Here is a 26,288-nt window from a genome sequence, read left to right on the forward strand (position 1 = left end):
TGGTGTACACCTTTTATCCCAGCACTTGGGAGGCAGAGGTCAGATTTCTGTGGATATCTTGAGTTTGAGGACAGCCTGGTCTACAGAACGAGTTCAAGAACAGGCTCCAAAAAGCTACAGAGAAACCCTGTCTCAAAAAGCCAACAATATGTGGAAATGAGATTTTTTTTTTTAAGTCCCCATACTAACAGGCTGACCTTGAATGAACTTCTGTCCTCCATACACCTCTCAAGGGCTGGGACTACAGGTCTGAGTTACCAGACCAGGAGTGAGGTGGCAACGGAAGCACACAGGGTCTTCAAACATTGCAGCCCTCCCTCCAGGATCAAGGGAAAAAGCTGGGGGTCTAGAGTACTGTGGTGCCCTGAAACTTAGCAAGAAAGGAAGGGAAATCCATCATTTTCTCCGATTTAGAAAAGGAAGCCAGGACAGAATGAGGTCATTGGTGGGGAGGGAGATGAGAATTGTTTGGAAGTCCAGAGGCCACTGCTGTTGAGAGCTGCTTTATTGGAAGCCTCTGATAAATGCATGGCCCAGGTCCAGAGGAACAGCCACTTGAGAAATACGCCCTGCCTGCTTGACTGACACATCAAAGAGGCCATTGTGAGGGAAAGGGCATCTTTAAAGAGGACGAAATAAAATTGAAGACACCAAGGTGAGGAACCAAGGCCTCAAAGTGAAGCAAAGTTTCTGGAAGCTATAAATGGGACTTCATAATTCCAGAGACCAGAATCATCAACACACAGTTAATGTTTTAAAGGTTTTTATTTTCTGGGTATGTGTGTGCCTGTATGTAGCACCATTTGTGCAGTGCCTACAGAATCCAGATGTTAGATCCCTCAGAACCAAGCCACCTGATAGGATAGGGGTGCTATAAGTGTTCTTAACCATCCACTGCCCTCTCCTACCCTTCTCCCTTTGGAACAGGGTTTCATGTAGCCTAGGCTGGCCTCACACTTGCTGTTTGGCCAAGAATGGCCTTGAGTTCCTGGTCTGGCCTCTACCACTCAAGTGCTTTGGATTACAGAATTGTGCTGTTACCCAGTTTAAGTGATGTTTAGCATGGAGCCTAGAGCTTCATGCACACTGGGCAAACACTGCCAAACAAGCTTCATTCCCAGCTCTCATTGTAGTTTTAACTTGTATTTTGCTGTTACTGATAAGGTCCAGTGGTCACTGTAGAAGGAGCAGCGGGCTGTGTTCCTGCCCGGCTCCTGCATGGCTAGCTTTACACCCAAAATAACACACAAACTATTCTTTTAAACACTGCTTTGGCCCATTAGCTCTAGCCTCTTACTGGCTAATTCTCACATCTTGATTAACCCATTTCTAATAATCTGTGGCTTACCGGGAAGGATCTTTTTTTTTTTTTAATATTTATTTATTTATTTATTATGTATACAACACTGTGTCTGCGTGTATGTCTGCAGGCCAGAAGAGGGCACCAGACCTCATTTACAGATGGTTGTGACCCACCATGTGGTTGCTGGGAATCGAACTCAGGACCTTTGGAAGAGCAAGAAATGCTCTTAACCACTGAGCCATCTCTCCAGCCCCACCGGGAAGGATCTTAACCTGCGTCCATCTTGGAGAGGAGAGCTATAGTGTCTGTCTCACTGCCTTCTCCACCCATGTTCTGACCTATCAGGCCAAGCAGTTTCTTTATTAATTAACCAATGAAAGCAACACATAGAAGACCCACCTACATCAGGTCAGTTGTATAGTTTCTTGTAAAATATCTACTTTGTATGTGTGTGTGTGAGCACAGCCCTAGCTGTCCTGGAACTTGCTATGTAGACCAGGTTGTCCTAGAACTCACAGAGATTTACCTGACTCGGCTTCCCCAGTGCTAGGATTAATGCCGTGCTGGGGATTGAACTGAGTTCTTTGGACGTGGTGGATAAATCCCCAGTCCTCTTGACCTATTTGTATTTCCTCTAGATTCATATTATTTTATGGGTGCTTTATCTGCTTGTATGTGCACCACATATGTGCATGGTACCTAAATAAGTCAGAAGAGAGCATGAGTACACTAAATACGAGCTGATTCAAGTAGGTAACAAGGGCCAGCCAGGTGGCGCAGTAAGGCTATTTGCAGCCAGGCCTGACCACTTGAGTTCTGTCTCTAGGTCCTACTTGGGAAAGAATTCACACAAATTGTCCTCTGACCTTGACTCAAGCATCACGGCGCACACACACACTCTCTCTCTCTCTCTCTCTCTCTCTCTCTCTCTCTCTCTCTCTCTCTCTCTCTCTCTCTCTCTCTCTCTCTCTCTCTCCAGGTAGTTTGGGATTTACTGATAAATCTTTTTTGTGTGTTTGTTGTTGAGACAGGGCTTCCCTGTCCTGGAGTGCTAGAATTAAAGGCGTGTGTCACCACTGTCAGTCTATTATGGTAAATCTTGCTGTATTTTCCAGACGTTTAGTGCACAGTAATGGGGCTGGGTTTGGTGTAGGAAAACTGAACCTCACTTTCAAGTCCTCCGAGAGGGTCATCCCAATATATACTCACTGCCAGATTCATGATTTACGTACGTGTACACACACGGTTTCTCTTTTTCCTTCAGCTCTTCCTGTTTACCTTAGGAGGTTGCATTTGCTTTGCTTTTTCAGTGCTGCGGGTCGAACCCAGCCCTCAACCATGCCAGTCAAGTGGTCTGCCCTTAAGCTTCACCCCTGAACGCCTTTTGCCTTATATTTATTTATTTATTTGTACACATAAACGCCTGCAGGACGCACAGACGTTCTGACGGCCACTGACAGACTGCAAAGAGCAAAGCAGAAGCCTCTCCCCACTCCCGATCCCCCTGCAGCCAGGATTGCCGGTCTGTGGCGAGGCAGAGCCACTCAGGTCAGCTGAGCGGCGCGACCTTGGGTCAGGCTGGGCCACTCACCCGCTGACCTTGCCGGGGAGGGGGTGGCTCTGCTTTGCCCAGCTACGCCGCGGACCGTGGGGTCTCGGGTGGTGCCCACGCTCCACGACTCGCCAGGCTTCCGCAGCCCTACGCCACCGGCGTACGGGCCTCGTTCAGCTCCGGCCGCCTTCGGTGCGGACGCTACTCTGCGCCGGGAGTGAGGGGCGGCCGCGATTCCCGAACGCCGCCTGCGCTGCGCACGCGCGACGGCGCCCGCGGGCCCACGCGCCCTGACGCAGCCGACGCCGCGCGCCCAAAATGGCGGCGCGGTCGTCGTCGGGGGCGGCGGCGGTAGAGGGGGCGGTGGCGGTGGCGACGGCGGCCGTGAGTGCGGCGCGGGGCCTGGGCCGGGGGCAATGAGGCTGGGCCGCCGCGGAGCCGCGTAGCCGACACCCAGACCCTCCTCCCCGCCTCCGCCGAGCCGGGGGCGCGCGCGCGCGGCCGTCCGCCGCAGCCTTCCCCCTCCCTCCCTCTCTCCCGACTCCGAGGCCCCCGCACGGCTCCCCACCAGGGCCCGGAGGATGATGAAGCTCAAGTCAAACCAGACCCGCACCTACGACGGCGACGGCTACAAAAAGAGGGCCGCGTGCCTGTGCTTCCGCAGCGAGAGCGAGGAGGAGGTGAGGCCGGGGCGGGGGGTCTGGGAGTGCGGGGCGGGCGCGGCCCGGAGGGCTCCGGACGCGGGGCTGAGGCAGGGGGATGGCACTCTGCGACGACCGTCCTTCCTCCCCGCCGCCCCGGGCAGCCGCGCTGACCCGCTCTTCTGACCCGGGAAGAGCGGCTCCGCGCCTGGCAGCTGGGCACACGTGCACGAGGCGCAGGCCGGCCTTTGTGGCTGAGCCCAGGGCCGCCGGGGCAGGTTTGGGGCTGGCCGAGGAGCTGCGGCTGCCGGCGGCGGGCGGGAGGGCGAGCCCTGGCAGGGACAGAAGATCCTGGGCGCCGTGCACCAGCCAGAGCCAGCCGTTTGAGGCTAACGTTGAGTTGGGAGGCCGGATGGTGGAGCCCGAAGAGAAAGAACACTGGATACATTTTTTTTTTTTTTTGTGGATTGAAAAATTTCAAAGACATTAAATGCTGCATTTATTAAGATCTTTATCCTGACAGTTTCGGTTGTGCCCTATAAGACAACCTGTAAGATACGCTCGGAAAATAGAAAATTTTTAGAGTCTGTTTCTTTTTGCTTAAGGAACTTAAAAAAAAATCTCAGCTTCACAAAGCCGTTTCTGTGGTGATGAAGGGAATGCCGAAAAGGCGCATGTTTTGTAAATCCACAAAGAATAGCTGCTTCGGGAATTCGTCGGATGCCTGTGGGAACACATTTCTGTCGTGTGCATGGTGGTAATGGCAGTTAGCTTGGAAACCATGAAGGACAGTGAAACTGAGCGTTTGACCCCTGCCGCCAGCGGTGGGCTGTGGTGGACGGGCTGCAGTATAGCGCTGCGTGTTGAAATGGGGGAACGGAACTCGACCCGTTAGTTTTGAAAAGCCGTGATGAAACAGAGGGCTGGATTGCCAGGAGTCCCTGTCCCTCGGAGATGTTTAGGAGGAGGAGGGAATTTAAATGACGGCCCGAAGAAAAGCAGTGAAAGCGTTCATTGTACTGTTGAAGGATTGCTGGGGATGGCTTCAGCAGCAGAGTTCGGAAATGTATACTTTGTTACTTTGCGTTTATTACAAAGGTCCTCGAGGGAGGCGTTGTCAGCGGAGTCCTGTCGTAAATGATGAGCGGGTTTTAGAATCCGTTCTTAAGTAAGTAAAACCGTCATTCATGAGGAACTATTCAAGAGCCTTTGTTCTTTGTGTTATCACATGGGAAGTCAGACGGGATCTGGGAGGGGGGCTGTCGACCGGAGGGACAGCTAATTGGCATAATAGCATGCCGCACTACAGTGCTGTGGTTAAGCCTGTACCCCAGTTACAGTAGAAGGTTGTGTAATTTAGTCACATGAGTGCGGCAAGACTTTGTGTTTTAAAAAAAAATTGTTGTAGAGGTTGAAAATGTGAGTATTTTGGGTAAATACTGGAAACTTAAGATCCTAAGCAAAGGAACAACCGAGTTTTACTTTTTGCTTGAAAGTTTTATCATGGTCGACAGCAGCTTTGATGTGCATGCGTGTTGGCCTTGTGCAGGTCAGACCAGGCGTAGGACCTGATTTGTAGGAGCTTAAAGTTTTAAACTGTTAAGAGAAGCTTTAAAGCATTTGCTTGATGGTGGACTTTCCTTTATTGAATTTCTTTTTGCACGTTGGTTGGTTAATGAACAGAACAATCGTGTGAATCTTGAATTATTGATTCCGTGGGTGCCGTAGTCATAGTCTGGTAAGAACAACGTTAATGGGCACAGGCTGGTTAGAGACTTGTTCTGGTCAGTGAAACAGACAGGCTTTCAACGCAGAGCCCACTAAGGGGCAGCCCTCAGTTAGCGGTTATCTGTCTCTGCCCAGAGGGTTTCTGATAGTCTCTTAGTTGGGAGGGATTTTGGACCACAAAGTAATCTCTAGGGTACTGTTTAACTCTCAGATTATATAATTGTGTTGGAAGGGAAGTGATTTGTTAGTTCCAGGGAAGCTTTTATGTTCTCAGTAGATGTGCCAGAGACTGGAAGTGTTAGCTGCTACCATTGTGGGGAAAGTGAAATTCACACTTGAAAGGGCATTCAGCCCAATTTTATTTTTTTAATTGGCACTAATGGCTTTCATCAAGAGAATTGTTAACATTATTTTTGCACAGTGCAACAGTAATGTAAATGTAAACAAGACCTTGATGTTTTTTTTCCCTTTTTGTTTTTCGAGACAGAGTTTCTCTGTAGCTTTGTAGCCTGTCCTAGAACTTGCTCTGTAGATCAAGCTGGCCTCGAACTCACAGAGATCTGCCTATCACTGCCTCCCAGAGTGCTGGGATTAATCCACTACCAACTACCCAATGATTTTTATTTTTTATTTTTTTTAAATACTGCCTTGATATTTTTTAAAAATTTATTTATTTATTATATATACGGTATTCTGCCTGCATATATCCCTATAAGTCAGAAGAGGGAACCATATCTCATTATAGATGGTTGTGAGCCACCATGTGGTTGCTGGGAATCGAACTCAGGACCTCTGGAAGAACAGCCAGTGCTCTTAACCTCTGAGTCATCTCTCCAGCCCCTGGTGATTTTAAATGCAATTAGCCAGTGTCAAAAAACATACATACGGTGTGAAGAAAGAGATTATAACATTAAGAAATAATTGACCAAAATCACTCAGCCCTAGGAAGCTGTAGTCGCAGGCCCAGCAGTAAGAGCAGCAGAAAGTGATCCAGGTCAGAACCGGAGTGTGTGCAGTCATTGAGCACACACTGAAGGTGAGGTTGTCTATACAGTAATGGGAGAGATGGGTAGGAGAGAGTTTAGAGCTGGCGGGGGTGGGGGTGGTGGGGTGTGCAGAAGGGATGGAGAATTAAAAAAACCTACCCAGTAGCATTGTGCTGGTAACTTTTCTTCTAAACTTCTGGCTGTTTTTCTTGTTGATAAATTGAAATTAATAGGAAAAAGTCCCCTGCTTATGGATAACATTTCTGTAAACGGGTATTTAATATAGCTGACATTGTTACTGCAGTGCTGTATCCTGAATGATTACCGTACTCATAAGCTGGTTCCCAGCCCTGGGCTCCCTGGAGGTGAATTGTGTGCTTAGTCCGTGTTTGCTTAGGTTTGTCATTCTTGTCTTTGTGGAGGTTTTCAGGGTGAAACACCCATGAAGAAGGATCGCGCTCTGTGTGTGTGTGTGTGTGTGTGTGTGTGAGAGAGAGAGAGAGAGAGAGAGAGAGAGACTGACTTTAGAAAGACTGCAAATGCATGTCATGAAGGAAGTCACTGCTTCGTTAAGTGCACAGGCCCACTGGAAAGGGCTGAACAGCTACTGTAGGATTTTGTGCATAGATACCTGCTAGTAAGTTTTCGGATTTTTATCCCATTTAGGGGCGAAACCTAAGAGTAGGTCATTCATTATGTGGGTGGCATAGGAGACAAAGTCAGCTGTAATTCAGTACTTTTTTTTTGTTTGCTTTGGTTTGAGGTTCATCGGAGCCCAGGCTGGCCTTGAACTCCTGATCTTCCCACCTCCATTAAGTATGGGGAATACACACCCAGCTGAAATACTTAAGCTATTTCTTCTTCTGTTTTTTCCCCTTCAGTGCTGAGGATTGAACTCAGCACCTTGCAGGCTATGCAAGTGCTCTACCAGTAAGTCACATCCACAACCCACAGTTTTGTTTTTATCTTGAAATCTTGGCTCCACAAAGATTAGCAAATCAATATACTTTTATGTTTTTTGAATTGATTGGGTAATGCAGTTCATCTTTGTATATTTGACTTTGACTCTCGTAGAGCTGTCCCAGAGAGATTGCTCTTCTTCCTCTACTCCTCTTTTCTGGAACCTCCTTGGGGGACGGCTTGTTTGTGCTCTGTACCCTTAGTAGGAGGGCTGAGGAGTGTGGCCCTGGCTTCTCAAACAGTTGAAATCTCTCAGAATGAACAGTGATGCACACTGACCTCTGAGAAAGATCAGCCATGCAGAGTGCACACCAGGTAACGTTCCAGTGCCTGAGAGTCGGCTGCCATCACCCAAAGGTCTGCAGTAGCCCAGATTAGTGAGCCTTTTTATTTATTTCTTTTTGGTCTTTAAGACAGGGTTTCCCAATAGCTATAAAACCAGTTCTGGAACCGGGCAGTGGTCACGCACGCCTTTAATCCCAGCACTCAGGAGACAGAGGCAGGCGGATCTCTGTGAGTTCCAGAACAGGCTCCAAAGCTACCGAGAAACCCTGTCTCAAAAAAAAACCAGTTCTGGAACTAGCTCTTGTAGACCAGGCTGGCCTCAAACTCACAGAGATCCACCTGCCTCTGCCTCCTAAGTGCTGGGATTAAAAGTATGTGCCACAATTGCCTGTTTTTTGAGGCAGGGTTTCTCTGCTGCTAAGCAGGCCAGGCTAGCTGGTCTCCACCCCTGTCTGACTGCCTGGAGTGGGGAGTGCTAGGATTGCAGACGGGTGCCACTATCTGACTTTTGTGAGTTGAGGGATGACTGGCAGCTCTTCCCAGTCTGTTTCCTGAAAGACAGCTTACCACCTAATGGCTTTCTGTGGTGTGGTGCTAGGTTTGCCTGTTGGTGTTTTCTCAGACCCTTGAGCTCCCCAAGGCGATGGGGAGTGGACTGACACTGGAGATCTCAGTGGATAGAGACTCTGGTGGCCTGAGTGTTTGTCTCTGAAATCCCTCAGAGGGACGGGTAGAGGACGTCACTGCAGACCACACCTGCCAGCAAGCTCTAGAGAGGCAGGAAAGCACTGGTGCAGTCCCTGGGCAATAACCTGACAGAGGCTTCAGCACATCTCAGCCTGGTGGGGAGTCCTGGCTCTGGGTGTCTCGGCTGTTGTCCAGCAGTACAGTCTTCTAAGGTAGAGTGGGGTATTTCTGCTCTTCATTTCTCTAAAGTAGTTATGGCGGCTTTTATCTATTTCCCCTCTATCCCAGGGTGTGGGCACCGCACAAGAATATTTATTTATTTATTTATTTTCTCATGTTTCAAATGTGTTGTGTAGGGAGGCTTCTAACTCACTGTGTACGCCTGGAAGGTCTTGTACTCTCATTCCTCCTGCCTTGTTCAGCGTCCCCTCCCCCAAGTACTGGGATTACAGGCACTAACCACCATAAACAGCTGCCCTTTTTTTCTTAATTTATTTATTTATTTTTGGTTTTTCAAGATAGGGTTTCTCTGTGTAGCCCTAGCTGTCCTGGAACTCACTTTGTAGACCAGGCTGGCCTCGAGCTCACAGAGACCCACCTGCCTCTGTCTCCTGAGTGCTGTGATTAAAGGTGTGTACCACCACTTTTTTTTTTTATGTTTTTTCGAGACAGGGTTTCTCTGTGGTTTTGGAGCCTGTCCTGGAACTAGCTCTTGTAGACCAGGCTGGTCTCGAACTCACAGAGATCCGCCTGCCTCTGCCTCCCAAGTGCTGGGATTAAAGGCGTGTGCCACCACCGCCCGGCTGCGCCACCACTTTTAAAACTACTCCTTGCCTTAACCCTACTTCCTGCTTTTAAATGATTCTTATTTGTCAATCACAAGTTGCACATCTTCTGTGTGTAGCTGTCTGTTTCTCCATTTCCTGGTGCAGGCGAGAAGGGTCTGTCTTTAAGACTCTCCTACTTGTTTTATCACTTTCTTTCTTCAGTCTGTGTGTATATGTGTGTAGCTACACTCGAGGCCAGAGGTCAGCCTGTCGTCCTCATTTGTTATCCATCTTATATTTTTAAGGCAGGGCCTCTTACTAGCCTGGAGCCCACTGATGAAGGTTAAGCTGGCCTGCCAGTGAGCCCCAGACCCACCTGAATCCACTTCCTCAGTGCCTGGATTATAAGCATGTACACTACATTCTCTAGTAAAGAAAACATGGGCTCTGGGTATTGAACTCAGGTCCTTATGGTTGCTCAGCAAGTGTTTTACCAGTTAAGCTAACTCTCCAGGCGCGCACACACAGGCACTCACATGTATACACATCTACACACACCTGCACACACCCGCACATGTGTGTGTGAGACAAGACTGTTCTGTTAAGAAAAGTAAAGGAACCAAAAAGCTACGGAGAAACCATGTCTCGAAAAATCCAAAAAAAAAAAAAAAAAGAAGAAAAGAAAAGTAAAGGTGTTGGAGAGATGACTCAACAGTTGAGAGCACTGGCTGCTCCTCTAGAGCACCGGGTTCAATTCTTAGCACCATAGGGAGCAGCTCACAGCCTCCTGTCACTCCAGCTCTGGGATCTGGCTCCATGTCCTGGCTTCTGCGGGTGTACGTCACACACATAAAAATAAAATGAATCTTGCTGGGTGGCGGTTGCTCACACCTTTAATTCCTGCACTTGGGAGACAGAAGCCGGTGGGTTTCTGTGAGTCGAGGCCAGCCTGACCTACAAAGAGTTCCAGGATATGTTACATAGACAAACCCTGTCTTGTAAAACCAAAAATAAATAAATAAATGAGTAGAATAAAATAAAATGATTCTTTTTTTTTAATTCTTTTTAAGATTTATTATTTATTTATTTATTTATTTATTTATTATGTATACAACATTCTGCCTCCATGTATGCCCGCACGCCAGCAGAGGGCACCAGATCTCATTACAGATGGCTGTGAGCCACCATGTGGTTGCTGGGAATTGAACTCAGGACCTCTGGAAGAGCAGACAGTGCTCTTAACCACTGAGCCATCTCTCCAGCCCATAAAATGATTCTTAAAAAACAGGAAAAAAAGTAACATATCTCCTGAGATGTCCAGCTCTCCCCTTTGTGGCAAACTCCCTCAGTAATCATGTCCCCTCTTCTCTACCATCCTCTCCTGGACTCTCCAGGCAGGTGATTTTCTCTAACGTTTATTCTGGCAGAGTCCTAAACGCTTTCAGGGCCAGTGACCAATCTGAAGTCCTCATGTTGCTTTTTTTTTTTTTTTTTTTTCCTTTTGGAGACAGGTTTGTTTAGCTCATGCTGGCCTGGAACTCATTGTTGTAGCTGAACATGATTTTGAATCTACCATACCTAGCTCCCCTCCCTTCTGTATGAATTAACCTTTGGAACCTGTGCAGGAACTAGCTCTTGTAGAACAGGCTGGCTTGTTTTTGCTTTTTGAGACAGGGTTTCTTGGTGTTAATAGCCCTGACTATTCTGGAAATCATTCTGTAAACCAGGCTGGCTTTGAACTCACATATATATATCACAAACATGTCTCTGCTGGGATTTAAGGCGTGTGCCACCACCGCTCAGCTGCTTTGAATTTTTTCTTCGCCACACTTCTGTGGCATCTTTCTTCTATGGCCCTTCTTCTGGATTCCTTGGGCTTTCTGACTTGGTTGCAGTGTGTGAGGGATAGTTTGGGACCGCCTCTACTAAGTAGTTGGGGCTTCACACTGATTACATTCAGAAGCCTATTTTTAGCTCTGAGCTCTCCTGAAATCAGGACTGATGGCCAGCAATCTACTCCATAGTTCCATTTGGGAACCTGATAGACACCTCAAATTTCAGATGCTGGAATGATTCTGCTTTGTTTCTTTATTTCTTTTTGACAGGGTTTCAACTGCATAGACCAGGTTATTTTTGGAATCTGTGATCCTCCTGCTTCAACCTCCCAAGTGTTGGCATTATAGACATGCCTAAAGAGCCCTGCTTGTGTGTGTGTGTGTGTGTGTGTGTGAGAGAGAGAGAGAGAGAGAGAGAGAGAGAGAGAGAGAGAGAGAGAGAGAGAGAGAGAGAGAGAGCGCGCGCAAGCGAGCGGAGGTGGGTTGGAGATTGGACTCAGGCCTCGCGCCTGCTGGCTAAGCATTCACTTTTCCACCTATAATATACCCCCAGCCTTCAAATATTTTTATTCCAGTCTCCAAACCTCTAAACAGCCAGCTACAAAAACCTGCCTCTCCTGTAGCAATATCAGACTCTGTACACTGAGGAAAAGAAGTCTCCTCTTTCTGTTGTTAGCCTTCTTCTTCTTGCTGTGTAGCTCAGGTTGGAGATTCGGGGTCACCCTTGGCTTTTCCTGTTTCTTCCTCTAATCTGGCTGGAATCCCACTGCAGCCATATTTCTCTAGCCTAGTCCTCTTTTGCTTCTCTCCTGGATGGTGCCATGACTTCTTAATTGGTCTCCCTGCTTGTGCCTTTCTCCACCCCAGCTCACTCTTCTAAACCCAGAGTCAGATCGTATCCCTTGCAGAGCAAGTCCCATGGCCCTGCTCTGGAGCTACCGTCATCCATCTCTTCCTCCTGCCTCTTTGCCGTTCCTGTTTTCCAGTTATCTGACCTCAGTGTTCTTTCTCTCCCATGTTGCCTGCCAGGTTCATTCCCCATGCTTAATCCTTTGCTTAGTCATTAGACCATCTTTATGAAGCATATTAAACCAGGCGGTGATGGCGCATGCCTTTAGTCTCAGCATTTGGGAGGCAGAGGTAGATGGATCTCTGTGAGCTCAAGACGAGCCTCGTCTACCAAGTGAGTTCTGGGACAGCCAGGGCTACACAGAGAAACCCTGTCTTGAAAAATGAAAAAAAAGAAGCATAATAAAGCATAGTTCTGGCCTGTCGTCATTGCCAGGCTCTGGTGCTGCTTTTGTCTTGTCAGCACACAGCACCATGAAATACAACGAGTATTTGTGATTGCCCACTTACTCTAGAGTGGAGACTGCTCCTTAGGATGGAGACATTGTCTTTTTATTTATTTACTTACTTTAACAATTGCTTCTCTATCCTGGGTACTTAGAAAGAGAGATGCTGAGTGCTGTTTGTTAAGTCTGTGACTGGATGGGTGAGCCCTGGGCAGTCCGTCTCTGCATCCACTATTGTGTAATGAAAGAATTAATAACCAACACTCACAAAATGCTAGTATTTGTAGGAACTCACTAATGAGTGTGTTCTGAGAAATCTCCTTTCTTCCCATAAATCCAGACTCTTAGTGAAAGGGTGTTTGATAATGTCAACCCAGTAGAGTTTATGTTTCTTATATTGTAAATTTTGGGGGGGGTAGAGAAGAAATTACAAAAATTGTTTTGTGATTTTTAGTTAGACATTTGTCTGCAGGTTTGTGAGTACAGGTGTTCGCAGAGGATAGAGGAGGCAGCAGCTCCCTCTGGAGTTTCAGGTCTTCGTAAGCTGCCTGACTTGGGTGTTGGGAATCAAACTTGTGTCTTTTAAAAGAGTAGTACATGCCCGTAACTGCTCAGCCATCTCTCTAGTCCCTGGAGGGAGGTTTTGAGACAGTACCTTGCTCTGTAACCTCACCTGTCCTTAGACTCATGGAGTCTAGGCTGGCCTTGCACCTATCAATCCTCCTGCCTCAGCCTCCTGGGTGCTGGAATTTCAGGCGTGATAATCTTCTGGAAGAACATACAGGATTTCTTTAGACATTGGAGTGTAGCATCGGGAAGGATCTGTGTGGAGATCTGTGTGATGCTAGACCCCAAGCCTAGTGGTGTAGTACCCGAGACCAGAGCATTTTCTTTCTGATGACATCCTAGAATCTTTTTTGTTTTGTTTTGTTTTTGAGACAGGGTTTCTCTGTGTAGCCCTGGCTGTCCTGGAACTTGGTCTGTAGACCAGATTAGCCTCGAACTCAGATATCCACCTGCCTCTGCCTCCTGAGTACAGGGATTAAAGGTATGCATTAGTATTGCCTAGTATATCCAGATTCTTTTTAGTAATATTTTGTTCCAGCTCTGTCCTGGAACCTTTTTTGCCAGTATATAAATAGATAGTTACATAAACTGAAATCATGGAGTCAGTAATGTTTAGTTACCTGATAGTGGTTCAGAGCCAACAATGTATGTCAAATTTGTGGGGTTTTTTTTGTTTGTTTATTTGTTTTGTTTCTTGAGACAGGATTTCTGTATGTAGTCCTGGCACACTTGCTCTCTAGACTAGACTGACCTCAAACTCACAGAGGTCCTTCTGCCTGCACCACCACTACCCGGGTGTATGTCAAATTTGGAACCTGAAGTTATTCTGAAGTTAATAAGGAGACTAAAGTTGATAAGATATTGTCAGATTTTTCCCTATGGTCATCATTCTCTTCCCTCTCCCTTCCTACCTCCTTATTAGACAGGGTCTGACATGTATGCTGGTCTCACACCTGTGAACTTGTCAGCTTCCTGCTGCTCTCCTAAGAGTTGGGATCACAGGTGCTCACTGCCAGGCCTTCTTTATTCTTTTCGAGGTCAAGGTTGTTGCTCATGTGAGTATGGAGGCTGGAGATTAGTGCTGGGTATCCTCCTCATCTGCTTTTTTATTTAATTGTGTGATTGTTTTGCCTGCATGTCTGTGTATGCACCACAGAATTCCGAGGAGAGTGCCATTCCTTGGAACTGGAACCAGGGATGCTTGTACATCACCATATGGGAGCTGAGAACTGAACTCAGATCCCCCTCAAATCTCTCCAGCCCCATTTTATTTTGTTTGCTTAAACATACTTTTTCTTGGGCTGGAGAGATGGCTTAGTTACTGAGAGCTTCTGCTGTCCTTACAGTTCGTTTCCAGCACCCACACAGGCTCACAACTGCCTTTATGTAACATTCAGTCCCAGGGACTCCAACACCTTTCGCAGCCTTCAAGGGCACCTGCCTGTGGTGGTGCACATGCACACACACAGATCTTTCTTTCTTCTTTGTTTTGTTTTTGAGACGGGGTTTCTCTGTGTAGCCCTGGCTCTCTTGGAACTCGCTCTGTAGACCAGGCTGGCCTGGAGATCAGAGATCCGCCTGCTTCTGCCTCCTGAGTGACAAGGCCCAGCAAAAGAATTTTTTTTCTTTTTTTCAAGACAGGGTTTCTCTGTGTAGCTTTGCAGCTTGTCCTGGAACTAGCTCTTGTAGACCAGGCTGACCTTGAACTCACAGAGATCCACCTGCTCCTGCCACCTAAGTGCTGGGATTAAAGGCACACACCATTACCACCTGGCAAAAAAATTTTTTAAATATCTATATTGCCCTTTTTAAGAGAAAAGATATATAACGCCGGGCGGTGGTGGCGCACGCCTTTAATCCCAGCACTCGGGAGGCAGAGGCAGGTGGATCTCTGTGAGTTCGAGACCAGCCTGGTCTACAAGAGCTAGTTCCAGGACAGGCTCCAAAACCACAGAGAAACCCTGTCTCGAAAAAACCAAAAAAAAAAAAAAAAAAAAGATATATATGTTGTTCTGTCTGCATGTATGAGATATGCTTGCTGGCCAGAAGAGGGGCCAGATCTCATTATAGATGATTGTGAGCCACCATGTGGTTGCTGGGAATTGAACTCAGGACTCTGGAAGAGCAGCCAGTGCTCTTAACTGCTGAGCCATTTCTCCAGCCCCTATAGATATTATGTTTTGGGTTTTTGGGTGGGGGCATATGCATGCACATCAGAACAACTTTTAGGAGTCAGCTCTTTGATGTGGGATTCCCCTCTGTATGCTGTGAGTAGCATTGGTTAATAAAGAAATTGCTTTGGATCTATAGCAAGGCAGAACAGAGGTAGGTGGGGAAAACTAAACTGAATGCTGGGAGAAAAAAGGTGGAGTCAGGAGAAGCCATGGAGTCACTTGGGACAAATGGCAACCCGCCGAAACTTTGCTAGTATGCCACAACCTCATGGTAATGCATAGATTAATGAATATGGGTTAATTTAAGATATGAATTAGCCAAAAATACACTTAAGCTATAGGCCAAACAGTATTGCAAATAATATAGTTTCTGTGTGATTATTTCAGGAGTCTGGGCAGCTGGGAAATGAATAAGCAGCCTCCAACCATGGCTCTCCTTCCATGATGTGGATCCTAGGGCTTGAACTCAGGTTGTCAGCCTTGTTGGTAACAAATCCCATTATCCACTGAGCTATTTTCCAGCCCCAAGAAGCAGTTTTTATGACATGCTTTTTGTGTGACTTAATGTGAACTCTGGCTATGGTGCTCACCCTGTCAAGTTTATGTGGCTATTAAATGCTTTCATTTGCTGCTGCTTTGCCGAGATGACTCAGTTGCTGGATTCATTCAGCCGCCATTAACTTGAGGGGACCAAACCTGGCTCAGGGCTTGTGTATGTACTACAGTGGTTGGCATTGGTTTCTTTTCCAGAGGTTTTCTAGTATATATAGTCTGCCTTCAATAGCGAGATGAAGTGGGTGAGGTGGTGCATGTATGCAGGCACTTGGGAGGTAGAAGCAGGAGGATCAGGGATTCCGACCCACCCTAGGCTATCCATATTAGACCCTGTCTCAGAAAGCAAAAACCAGACTAAAACATAAGAAGATGAAATATTCAGATTTTATTCAGATAGTAAGTTAAGAAAATAGTTCAGAAAGGTTCTAGGTATAACGACTTTCTCTCTCAGCTGGGCATGGTGGTACACGCCTTTAATCCCAGCAGAGGCAGAGGCAGGTGGATCTGAGATGAAGGCCAGCCTGTAGGTCAGAAACCATTCCTAAGATGCTGACTCGAGATTTCTGTCAGGCACTACAAACTTTCTCTCAAAAAGTCATTATTTCTTTTTTTTTTTTTTTTTTTTCGGGACAGGGTTTCTTTGTGGTTTTGGAGTCTGTCCTGGAACTAGCTCTTGTAGACCACGCTGGTCTCGAACTCACAGAGATCCGCCTGCCTCAGCCTCCCAAGTGCTGGGATTAAAGGTGTGCGCCACCACCGCCCGGCCAAAAAGTCATTATTTCTTGTGATGGGAAATTATATAGTGTATCTAGAAAGACTCTAAACCAGGGGTTGTGGTGCACGCCTTTAATCCCAGTATTCAGGAGGCGGAGGCAGGTAGAGTTCTGTGAGTTTGAGGCTAGCCTGGTCTCCAGTGCTGCAGAGAAACCCTGTCTCGAAAAACTAAACAACAAAACAAGCAAAAAACCCAAAACATTTAAGTAGAGGAGTTTTTGACGTGTAGACTGTGGACCATGTTTGTTTGCAAGAACAGGCTAGTGTGAGACAGATATAATGGGCAAGGGGTGTTTATAGGGGTTTGGAAGGATCTGTGAGGATGAGTTGGGGTGTCCAGGGCAACTTTGGGAGTATGAGGTGCCAGGTGTAGACAGCTTGGTTGTATTGGGTTAGCCTCAAGAGGAACATGCCTGGTCTGGTGAGAGGAGACGGCTCGGTGGGTAAAGTCACACTGTCTGCTAAGCCTGATGATCTGAGTGGGATCCTAGGGCAGCACTAATTCAGTAATTTGTTCTCTGACCTACAAACACAGGCTGTATCTCGTGTGCACACTGTGTGTATGGTTGGGCCAGCACAAGTGAAATAAATAAAGACATGTCAGCCAGTGGTGGCGCACGCCTTTAATCTCAGCACTTGGGAGACAGAGGCAGTTGGATCTCTGAATTCAAGGCCAGCCTGGTCTACAAGAAGTAGTTCCAGGACAGGCACCAAAGCTACAAGGAAACCCTGTCTAAGAAAAAAGAAAGGGGGCGGGTAATAAAGAAAATTAAACTGTAATAAAGTAACAGTTCAGGCAAAAAGTCTTCGGCTAGTCAGGCCATAAAAATTCAAAGGTCGGAGCCGGGCGGTGGTGGCGCACGCCTTTAATCCCAGCACTTGGGAGGCAGAGGCAGGCGGATCTCTGTGAGTTCGAGACCAGCCTGGTCTACAAGAGCTAGTTCCAGGACAGGCTCCAAAGCTACAGAGAAACCCTGTCTCGAAAAACCAAAAAATAAATAAATAAATAAATAAATAAATAAATAAATAAATAAATAAAAAAAAAAATTCAAAGGTCGGGGCCTAGTTCCTAGAGCCCGCTTGTCTCAGAGCTGCTGGTAAAGAAGACTTGTCTCCTGCTTGCCTAGTGGCTCCATGTGTGCTGAGAGTGAGGGAGGGTGTTCCGAGTCCCTGTCCCCACAGCCACACCACCCCCCATCCCCCGGGGGTTTCTCTGTGAAGAGTCCTGGCTGTCCTGAAACTCACTTTGTAGACCAGGCTGATCTGGAACTCAGAGATCCGCCTGCCTCTCCCCTTCCCCCTTCAACCCTCCTACAAGGTCCCCATGATTCCAGTTTACTCAGGAGATCTGTCTTTTCCTACTTTCTACTTTGCATGTAGATTAGATCTCTGGAAGTCTCTCTTAGTGTCTGCATTGTTGTCTAAGTTCTCTGGGATTGTGGTTTGTAGGCTGGCTTTCTTTGCTTTATGTTTAAAAACACCTATGAGTGAGTACATGTGATAATTGTCTTTCTGTGTCTGGGTTACCTCACTCAAAATAGTGTTTTCTAGCTCCATCCATTTTCCTGCAAAAACCAAGCTGTCGTTATTTCTGCTGTGTAGTACTTCATTGTGTAAATGTATAACATTTTCCTTATCTATTCTTCGGTCGAGGGACATTTAGGTTGTTTCCAGGTTCTGGCTATGACAAACAAAACTGCTTTGAGCATAGTTGAGCACATGTCCTTGTGGCACGATTGAGCATCCTTTGGATATATACCCAAAAATGGTGTTACTGGGTCTTCAGGACGGTTGTTTCCTAATTTTCTGAGAAATCATCACACTGACATCCAAAGGGGCTGTACCAGCTTGCATTCCCACCAGCAAGGCAGAAGTGTTCGAAAGGGAAGATTTATTAGTGCTGTGTCATTTACTTTGACAGGGCTTTCTGGAGGAGGGCAGATGGAGCTTAGACAGTCTCAAACTCTGTCATCCTGGAAGTGGCTTTAGCTGTGACTTGTCCATCCACCTCAGCAAAAGACGGGAGCTGAAACCAAGAAGGCAGCTCAGCTCTGTCTGTGGTGTATAAGGCAGGGCATGCATTCCATTTTGGCAAATCCACAAAAGGAACTGAATAAGTAAAATGGAAAGGCTTGAACAAAAGTATGTTTCTAAAATGGACTCGGATACACAAACTGGTGGTGTATGCAGGTCCAGCAGTGGCCTCTGCTGCCGTCACCATAGCTGATCACGAAGGTTGGCACCAGTGCATGTGTGCTGTGGGCAGGAGCTTAGTTTGTCAGAAGCATGGCTATTTTGGGCAAGTCTCAGAACAAAATTGAAGCCCACTTTACTATTAGTTTTTCCATTATAAAGATGTTTCACAGCTGTTATACAAATTATTTTTATTAATATTTTTATTTTATGTGTATATCTGTGTACCATGTGTGCTCCTGATACCCTTGAGGACCAGAAGAGGGTGCCAGATGCTTTGGAACCATAGTTACAAACAGTTGTGAGCCACAGTGTGAGCGCTGGGAACCAAACCCTGGTCCTTTGTAAGAGCAGCAGTGCTCTTCCCTGCTGAGCTGTGTTCTCTAACCCCTCTTTTTATTTTGAGACAGGGTCTAACAATGCAGCACTCTGTCCTGGAACTCATTATGTAGACAAGGCTGACCTTGAAGCCTCTGCTCCTGGGTTAGGCTCTCAGATTATATCCTCTTAGAGTCCACCAGATTGTGACATACTTGCGTTCTAAAATGTTGCTTGCGGGCTGGAGAGATGGCTCAGTGGTTAAGAGCATTGCCTGCTCTTCCAAAGGTCCTGAGTTCAATTCCCGGCAACCACATGGTGGCTCACAACCATCTGTAGTGAGGTCTGGTGCCCTCTTCTGACCTGCACACATACACACAGACAGAATATTGTATACATAATAAATAAAAATTTTGAAAATAAAAAAAAATAAAATAAAATGTTTCTTGCGTGTGGTTTGCCCTTGGTGGCATTGTGTGGTCCCTCTTCCATCAGGTCCATACCATTCAGTCTCCAAGTTAACGTCCTCCATTGCGTATGAAGGACATTCCTTTTCCCAGTCGGTAGATTCGTTTGACTTCGTGAATGATTTATGTGTATGTTTATGATGTCTCAGTACCCATAATAAACATTTTTCCAGTCTAAATTCTGTGCATGCTTTTAACGGCTTTGTGCTTGTTACGCAGGTAAATAATCTGATTTACAGGGCTGTAGAGATGGCAAACAGTTAAGAGCACTGATTGCTCTTTCAGAGGATCTGGGTTTGGTTCCCAGCACCCACATGGAAACTCACAGCTACCTAGAACACCTGTCCTTTTCTGGCCTCCAGGGGCATCAGGCACACATATAGTATACAAATATAAATGTAGGCAAAAATACCTATATTCATAAAATAAAATGTTTTTTAAAATCTGATTAACCTGTTCTACTCTAGAGTTGGCTGTGATGACTTAGTTCTGTATCCCCAGAATCCAAGGGCCTGAATCAGAAGCAATGCTGTGGGTGTAAGGCCACACAGCAAGCTCCAGAGCAGCCTGGACTGCAGAGTGAGACTCTGTCTCAAAAACAAATAAATAATTATAGAAGTAAGGGGACAAATGAAAATCCTAAGTGAATGGTAACTCAGCATTCCTCTGTTGTGATAGCACTATTACATCAGAAAATGCAGTAGTGTTGCTGATCACAATAGTTACTATTTTCCCATCTCACACATTGTACATTTTTAAAAATTTATGTCATACTTAACAAATTATCTTTGAAATTTGCTGTTGTCTGGGCTGGAAGTGGAGCTCAGTCAGTAAGATGCTTCCTGTCATGCACGGCATCCTGGGCTGGATCTCCATACCGTATAAAACCCTGGTCTGGGGGGCTGGAGAGATGGCTCAGCGGTTAAGAACATTGCCTGCTCTTCCAAAGGTCCTGAGTTCAATTCCCGGCAACTACATGGTGGCTCACAACCATCTGGAATGAGGTCTGGTGCCCTCTTCTGACCTGCAGACATACACGCAGACAGAATATTGTATACATAATAAATAAATAAATATTAAAAAAAAAAAAACCCTGGTCTGTAGTGAGCAAATCCCATTCTTCATCTCAGAGCCCTGGGCAATCATCTTTCTCTTTGAATTTGACTGCTGGAGATTCCTCTCGGAAGTAGAGTCAGGCAACTTTTCTGTTTTCTCAGCATGTAGCGTAGTACCTTCCAGGCCTATCCATGTTACAGGGTCAGAATTCCACTTTGTTCTCAAGCTCACATCCGGTTCCTTGCTTATCTCTGCCAGGTTAAAAGTCTGGAAGTCACTTGTCAGCGCTGTGCTCTGCCAGCCCACTGCTGATTGATTGACTTGAGTAGTGAGTGTGTTAGATGCACTTTGAGGCCATACAGAGTAGCCAAAGCTCAGGCCGCCCCTGGAAAGAAAGGCTAGTGATGTAATTGGGAGAGGGGTTGGAGAGATGGCTCAGTGGTTAAGAGCATATGTTGCTCTTGCTGAGGGTCTGGTTTTGATTCCCAGCACCTCATGGTAGTTCATAAGCATCCATAACCATGGTTCCCGGGGTCTGAGCTCCTTCGACCTCCTGAGACCCCAGGCACACACAGTGCTTCTGCACAGATGAAGGCAAAGATGACTAAGCAGTTAAGAGCCTGCTGCTCTTCCAGAGAGTCAGAGTTCATTTCCCAGCACCCATGGCTGGGGAAAGGGTGTCCTTATCACCACCCTTAACGTAATTTCAGCTTCAGGAGATTTGATGCCATCTTCTGGCCTGAGGATGCTTGTAGTCATGTGACAAACCCATACATGTGACAATCTGCATACACACACGTTCATATGCATAATAAAAAATTAAATATATAGCCGAGAAACGACCTGGTGAACTTTAATTGGAAACTTTAGAAGTGATTTAGGAGTTTTTCTACTGCTAAAAACAAACAAGTGGGGTTGGAGAGATGGTTCATTGGTTAAGAGCATTATTGCCTGCTCTTCCAAAGGTCCTGAGTTCAATTCCCAGCAACCACGTGGTTGCTCACAACCATCTGTAATGAGGTCTGGTGCCCTCTTCTGGCCTGCAGACATAAACACAGACAGAATATTGTATACATAATAAATAAATACATCTTAAAAACAAAACAAGTGTAGTTGCTGAAAGAGGGCAGGATCCTTCCAGTTCAGTTACAGCCACAGTAAGCTGACACACGTTCACTATTCAACTGCATTTTTTTATTAGCCAGGTGGTGGCGCACGCCTTTAATCCCAGCACTCAGGAGGCAGAGGCAGGCAGAAGTCTGAGTTCAAGGACAGGGCAACATAGTGAAACCTTATTTTGACACCCCCCCCCCCAGTGTTGTTGTTTTTTTTCTAATTTATTGGACCAGGCATGGTGGTGCATACCTTAAATTCCAGCACTTGGGAGGCAGGGGCAGGCAGATCTCTATGAGTTTGGATCTAGACTGTCTGTATGTCAAATTCCAGGCCAGCCAAAGAACATGTCTCAAAAAAAATGTATTATTATTATTGTCTGTGCATATGTGATATGTATGTGGGTGTATGTGTGCCATAGTGCACACTCCTGTCTGCTCTGCACGGACTGCAGGCTGTGCTGGTGAAGCGCTGTTCTAGTCAGTTCCCTCTGCCTGTAGGAGCGGAATGAAGGAGTGTACAGGGTCCTGTGGGGAGTGGGCTGCGCTCTGGTAGTGATGCGGGAGCATCTGTCATTTCTGCAAGCTGTTGGCTGGGGTAGTTTTCACTGGACATGTACAAGTTGTAAGTATGCCATTACTAAAAATACATGCTGCTCAGAGCTCCCCTTAGCTGTACTTAGTGCAGTCTATTTGGGGCACTTCCCACTGCCAAGACACCCTGACCTCCCAGAGCTCCTGGATATGCTTCTCACCCTGCATGACCAGCAGCTTCCTTCCCTCCATCGTAGCTGGCACATGGGGTAGCTAAAGACCAGTAGATGATGGCAAGTTATTAAGCAGGGGTAACTTGGGGAAGGACCAAGTAGCAGTAGCCCTGGCTGTCTTAGAACTCACAGTAGACCAGACCAGCCTTGAACTCAGAGGCACTCTGCCACATCCTGCCAGCTGTGTGGCATGATGTGAGGTATGGCCCTGGAGGAGTTCAGCTCTCTTGTCTTGGAACCCAGTGACCCTTGGTGAGTTCACAGACAGAGCTTCTGTGATTTTTTTTTTTTTTTTTTTTTTTTTTTTTTTTTTTTGAGACAGGGTTTCTCTGTGGTTTTGGAGCCTGTCCTGGAACTACCTCTTGTAGACCAAGCTGGTCTCGAACTCACAGAGATACGCCTGCTTCTGCCTCCCAAGTGCTGGGATTAAAGGCGTGCGCCACCACTGCCCGGCTAGACAGAGCTTCTGGAAGGGAAGGTTTGGTTTGGTTCGTGGTTTCAGAGATGTCAGTGAGTCATAGTAGGAAGGTTTGGGCTGTTTGTGGTAACAGGAATGCTGGGTCTTAGCACCACTCTGGCCGAGGAGCAGAGAGTGCAGGAGAGCTTAAAGCCCTTTATGACTGCTAAAGACCAGGACCCAGTTGGAACCTAAAGCCCTGTCCCCAGCCTTCAATACAATAACATGAAGCCAGGGACCAGGTATTGAAAGCATGAGCTTATGGAGGACATTTCAGATTCAAACTATGTTTGCCCATGTCTCCAAATGTGTCATAGCCATCTTCTAATGCACAATGAACTTCACTCCTCCTGAAGTTTCCAAAGTCTCAACAGTTCCAAACCGTGCTTTGAGATCCAGTCTCAGCTGGAAGCTGGGTTCAGTGATAGAGCAGTTGCATGTTCTGATCAAGGCCTCAGACTTGCTCCCTGAGGGCAGAGAACAAAACAGAGCACTCAAGTCCGGGGTATCTCCTGAGGCTTCAGACAAGATCAGGAAGAATGTTACAAACTTCTGATATACAAGGACACAGAGTAAACTTTCCCATCATTCCCAGGACAGACCAGCAGTAGGAATGGCAAGATTGCCCAGCAGAGCCAACCAGATCCAGTAGTTCTGTGTCCAGCATCTAGAGCATGGTGGTGGCAGGCCCACCTCCTTGGCTTTGCTGTTTGCAGCACATGTATCCTGGACCAGCTTCACTTGGTTCCTGCAGCTTCCCTCAGCAGACATCCTGCATCCCTAGCATGTCCTGCTATCTCCATTGTGTGATACTAACCACAGCTTACATGGAATCCCGGAAAGAAAACTAGCCCTGTACTGCATTGCGTGGCCTTATTTGCTTTTCTTTTGAACCATAGTATAAGCCTTCATCACCCAGCTCGCAAACCTGCATGCTAGCACCACGTGGATAGTGTCATATTCTGTCACTGCATGCTAGCACCATGTGGATTTTGTCACCTTCTGTCAGCTGAAGATGTAGTTGGGCCCTTGTGGACTGTGGCTGCAGTGTCCTCTTAGAGCCTATATGACATTTTTTTAGGCAATCCATTTCTATCAGTGTACTGGTGTAGGAGTTCCTTCTATCTTTGTGTTGTTTTTATTGGTTAATAAAGAAACTGCTTTGGGCCTGTTGATAGGGCAGATCTTAGGTAGGTGGAGGGGGGGGGGATTAAATCACATGCTGGGAGGCAGAGTCAGAGAGAGATGCCATGGATCTGACTAAAACAGACACTGAGAATTTTACCCAGTAAGCCATTGCCATGTGGTGATACACAGATTAATAAAAATGGGTTAAATTAAGATGTAAGAATTAACCAATAAAAAGTTAGAGCTAATGGGCCAAGCAGTGATTTAATTAATGCAATTTCTGTGTGCTTATTTCTGGTCTAAACTAGCCAGGCGACTGGGATGAACAAGTGGGCCCTCCCCCTTGCAATGTGGGGCTGGCTAAATCCACGTAAACCATATACATACATACATACAGTTTAAGGCATCTTTTTGCTGTTTGCTGGTGGCCTGCTGCAGTTCCTTTAGGAGAAATTTTCTTAACTCATCAGCCACAACAACAAAAAAAAGTGGCAGTTTTAAAATGCTGGCTTTCTGGGCTAGGCTGCCGGCACGAGCTCTGACTCTTTCAGACAGTAGGTCTGGCTACAGAGCATTTGAGTTGGGTTTGTGAGCAGAGTGCTACAGCTTGCTTAATGGTGACGTGGACAGGCTATGTGCCTGAAAAATGGGTCGGTATGCTTGGCGCCCAACTTGGGGCCCCTTTGGCTCTCTCTGGTTGCTCAGTTGATTGATACAGACAGGGTCTTCATGTGTAAGCTGGAGTTTAGAATCCTTTGGCTTCAACCTCTTGAGTGCTAGAATTACAGTGATCCACGAAGTGCTAGGGTTCCACCGCTGGCTTACCATGACCTTTTCTTTTTTCTAAGATTTATTTATTTATTATGTATCCAGTGTTTTGCTGGCTGACATGTATGTGCCAGAAGAGGGCACCAGATTTCATAGATGGCTGGGAATTGAACTCAGGACCTTTGTTTTGGAAGAGCGGCCAGTGCTCTGAACCTCTGAACCATCTCTTCAGCCCCTTTTCTAAGTGGAAAAAAGTCTTTGAAATTGGTTTGTATTTTTATATCCAGGGCGTTCATTGGTGGGGTCTCAACCTCTCCCTCCCCCCAGGCAGGGTTTCTCTGTATAACAACCCTGGCTGTCTTAGAAGTAGCTCTGTAGACCAGGCTGACCTCGAACTCACAGAGATCCGCCTGCTTCTGCTTCCCAAGTGCTGGGATTAAAGGTGTGCACCACCACCGTCCAGCAAGGCCTCACCTGTAGGCAATGTTTCATTGGGATTGCTGGTTAGCTCCCAAATAACCACACAGAGACTTAATATTAAATACTTGACCAATAGCTTAGGCGTGTTACTAGTTAGCTGTTTCAACTTAAATTAACCCATATTTCTCATCTAACTTCTGTCACGTGGCTTATGCCTTGTTAGATCATTTTCTGTATGTCCTGCTTCCTCTGTGCCTGGCTCCAGACTTCTCAGACTCCCCCTTCTTTCCAGTGTCCTCCTAGTCTAGCTCTGCTGTCCAGTCCTTCCTGCCCAGGTATAGGCCAGTCAGCTCTTTATTAACCAGTTAGGGTAATAGATATTTACAATGTGCAAAGATTGTTCCACAGCAAACAACATTTTCTTTTGTCCCAGTGATAAATGTGAGAATGCTTGCTTCACTTAGAGCTTTAAACATGTGCTCCCAGACTGTATTTCCGGAGCTTCCTGCTACCCTCTGCTCCACATCCAAATCAATAGCTAAAAACAGCAAGCAGTTACAGAGCCATAGACTATGTATACTGTCTAGAATTTACTCTGCTAAATAAATTTGTTTGTTTTGTGAGGTTGGGATGGCACTGAAGCAAGATCTCATGTAGCCTAGGCCAATCTGGCCTTCCACTTCCTATGTAGCCAAAATTCTTGAACTTTTGATCCTCCTGCCTCCATCTCCCAAGTGCTGGGAGCTGGGATGATGAGCATGTACGGATTTTATGAGGTACTGGCACCAAATTCAGCACTTCAGACATGGAGCAAATGAAGCCAGCTGAGCTGCATCATCAGCCCTCCATCACTTTTTAGACTCAATCTCATTCTTTAGGATTTGAACAAAACTTAGCTAGGATATTAGCCAAAAAACAATATGCAGTTGACCAGCTGAGTTCCCAGTGCTGGCCTGTCCCCCATTGAGACCCGATGAGCAGTTTTCATCGTCCAGCCTTTTGATGTACAAGTCTTCTTAACTCCCAAAAGGATTACTGTTAAGTGAGGCTTACTGTTGCAGAGTATTTGAGCACACAGTGAACCTGAGATTGCTTCTTTATTTGTTGGGAAAAAACCTGTTTATAGCTGTGGTGTAACTCAGTCCTAACACACACCTTTAATCCTAGAGCTTTCTGCTTGAATACTGTAAACAGGATCAAATAAAGTCAGCCATAGGTCAAGAGATGGAGCAAGCAACTAGTTGACAGGAAAAAGCCATAGAGAGTTGGTGTGGGACAAGTCTGTATTCTGTCAATTATGTTTTAAATAGACGCTGATTGGCCAGTAGCCAGGCAGGAAGTATAGGCAAGACAACCAGACAGAAAGTAGAGGCAGGGCAATGAGAACAGGAGAATTCTGGGAAGAGGGAAGTTCCCTCTGCAGTCCTGTCCAGACATTGAAGAAGGAAGATGTAACCTGCCTTGCTGAAAAAGGTACCGAGCCATGTGGCTAA

The 26,288-nt window shown here is 46.4% G+C and overlaps 1 protein-coding gene across 1 annotated transcript in view; it reads left to right on the forward strand.

The window, feature by feature from the left end:
• Window positions 1–3,141: 3,141 nt before the first annotated feature.
• The window catches only part of Nudt3 (nudix hydrolase 3), a 48,757-nt gene continuing 25,610 nt past the window's right edge, over window positions 3,142–26,288 (forward strand). The window contains exon 1 of the mRNA XM_057794671.1: window positions 3,142–3,535. Within this exon, the coding sequence (XP_057650654.1) occupies window positions 3,437–3,535 (99 nt within the window). The 5' untranslated portion in view covers window positions 3,142–3,436. The remainder of the gene's footprint in view (window positions 3,536–26,288) is intronic.

This window comes from Chionomys nivalis, chromosome 19 (genome assembly GCF_950005125.1).
Source record: "Chionomys nivalis chromosome 19, mChiNiv1.1, whole genome shotgun sequence".
Classification (NCBI taxonomy): domain Eukaryota; kingdom Metazoa; phylum Chordata; class Mammalia; order Rodentia; family Cricetidae; genus Chionomys; species Chionomys nivalis.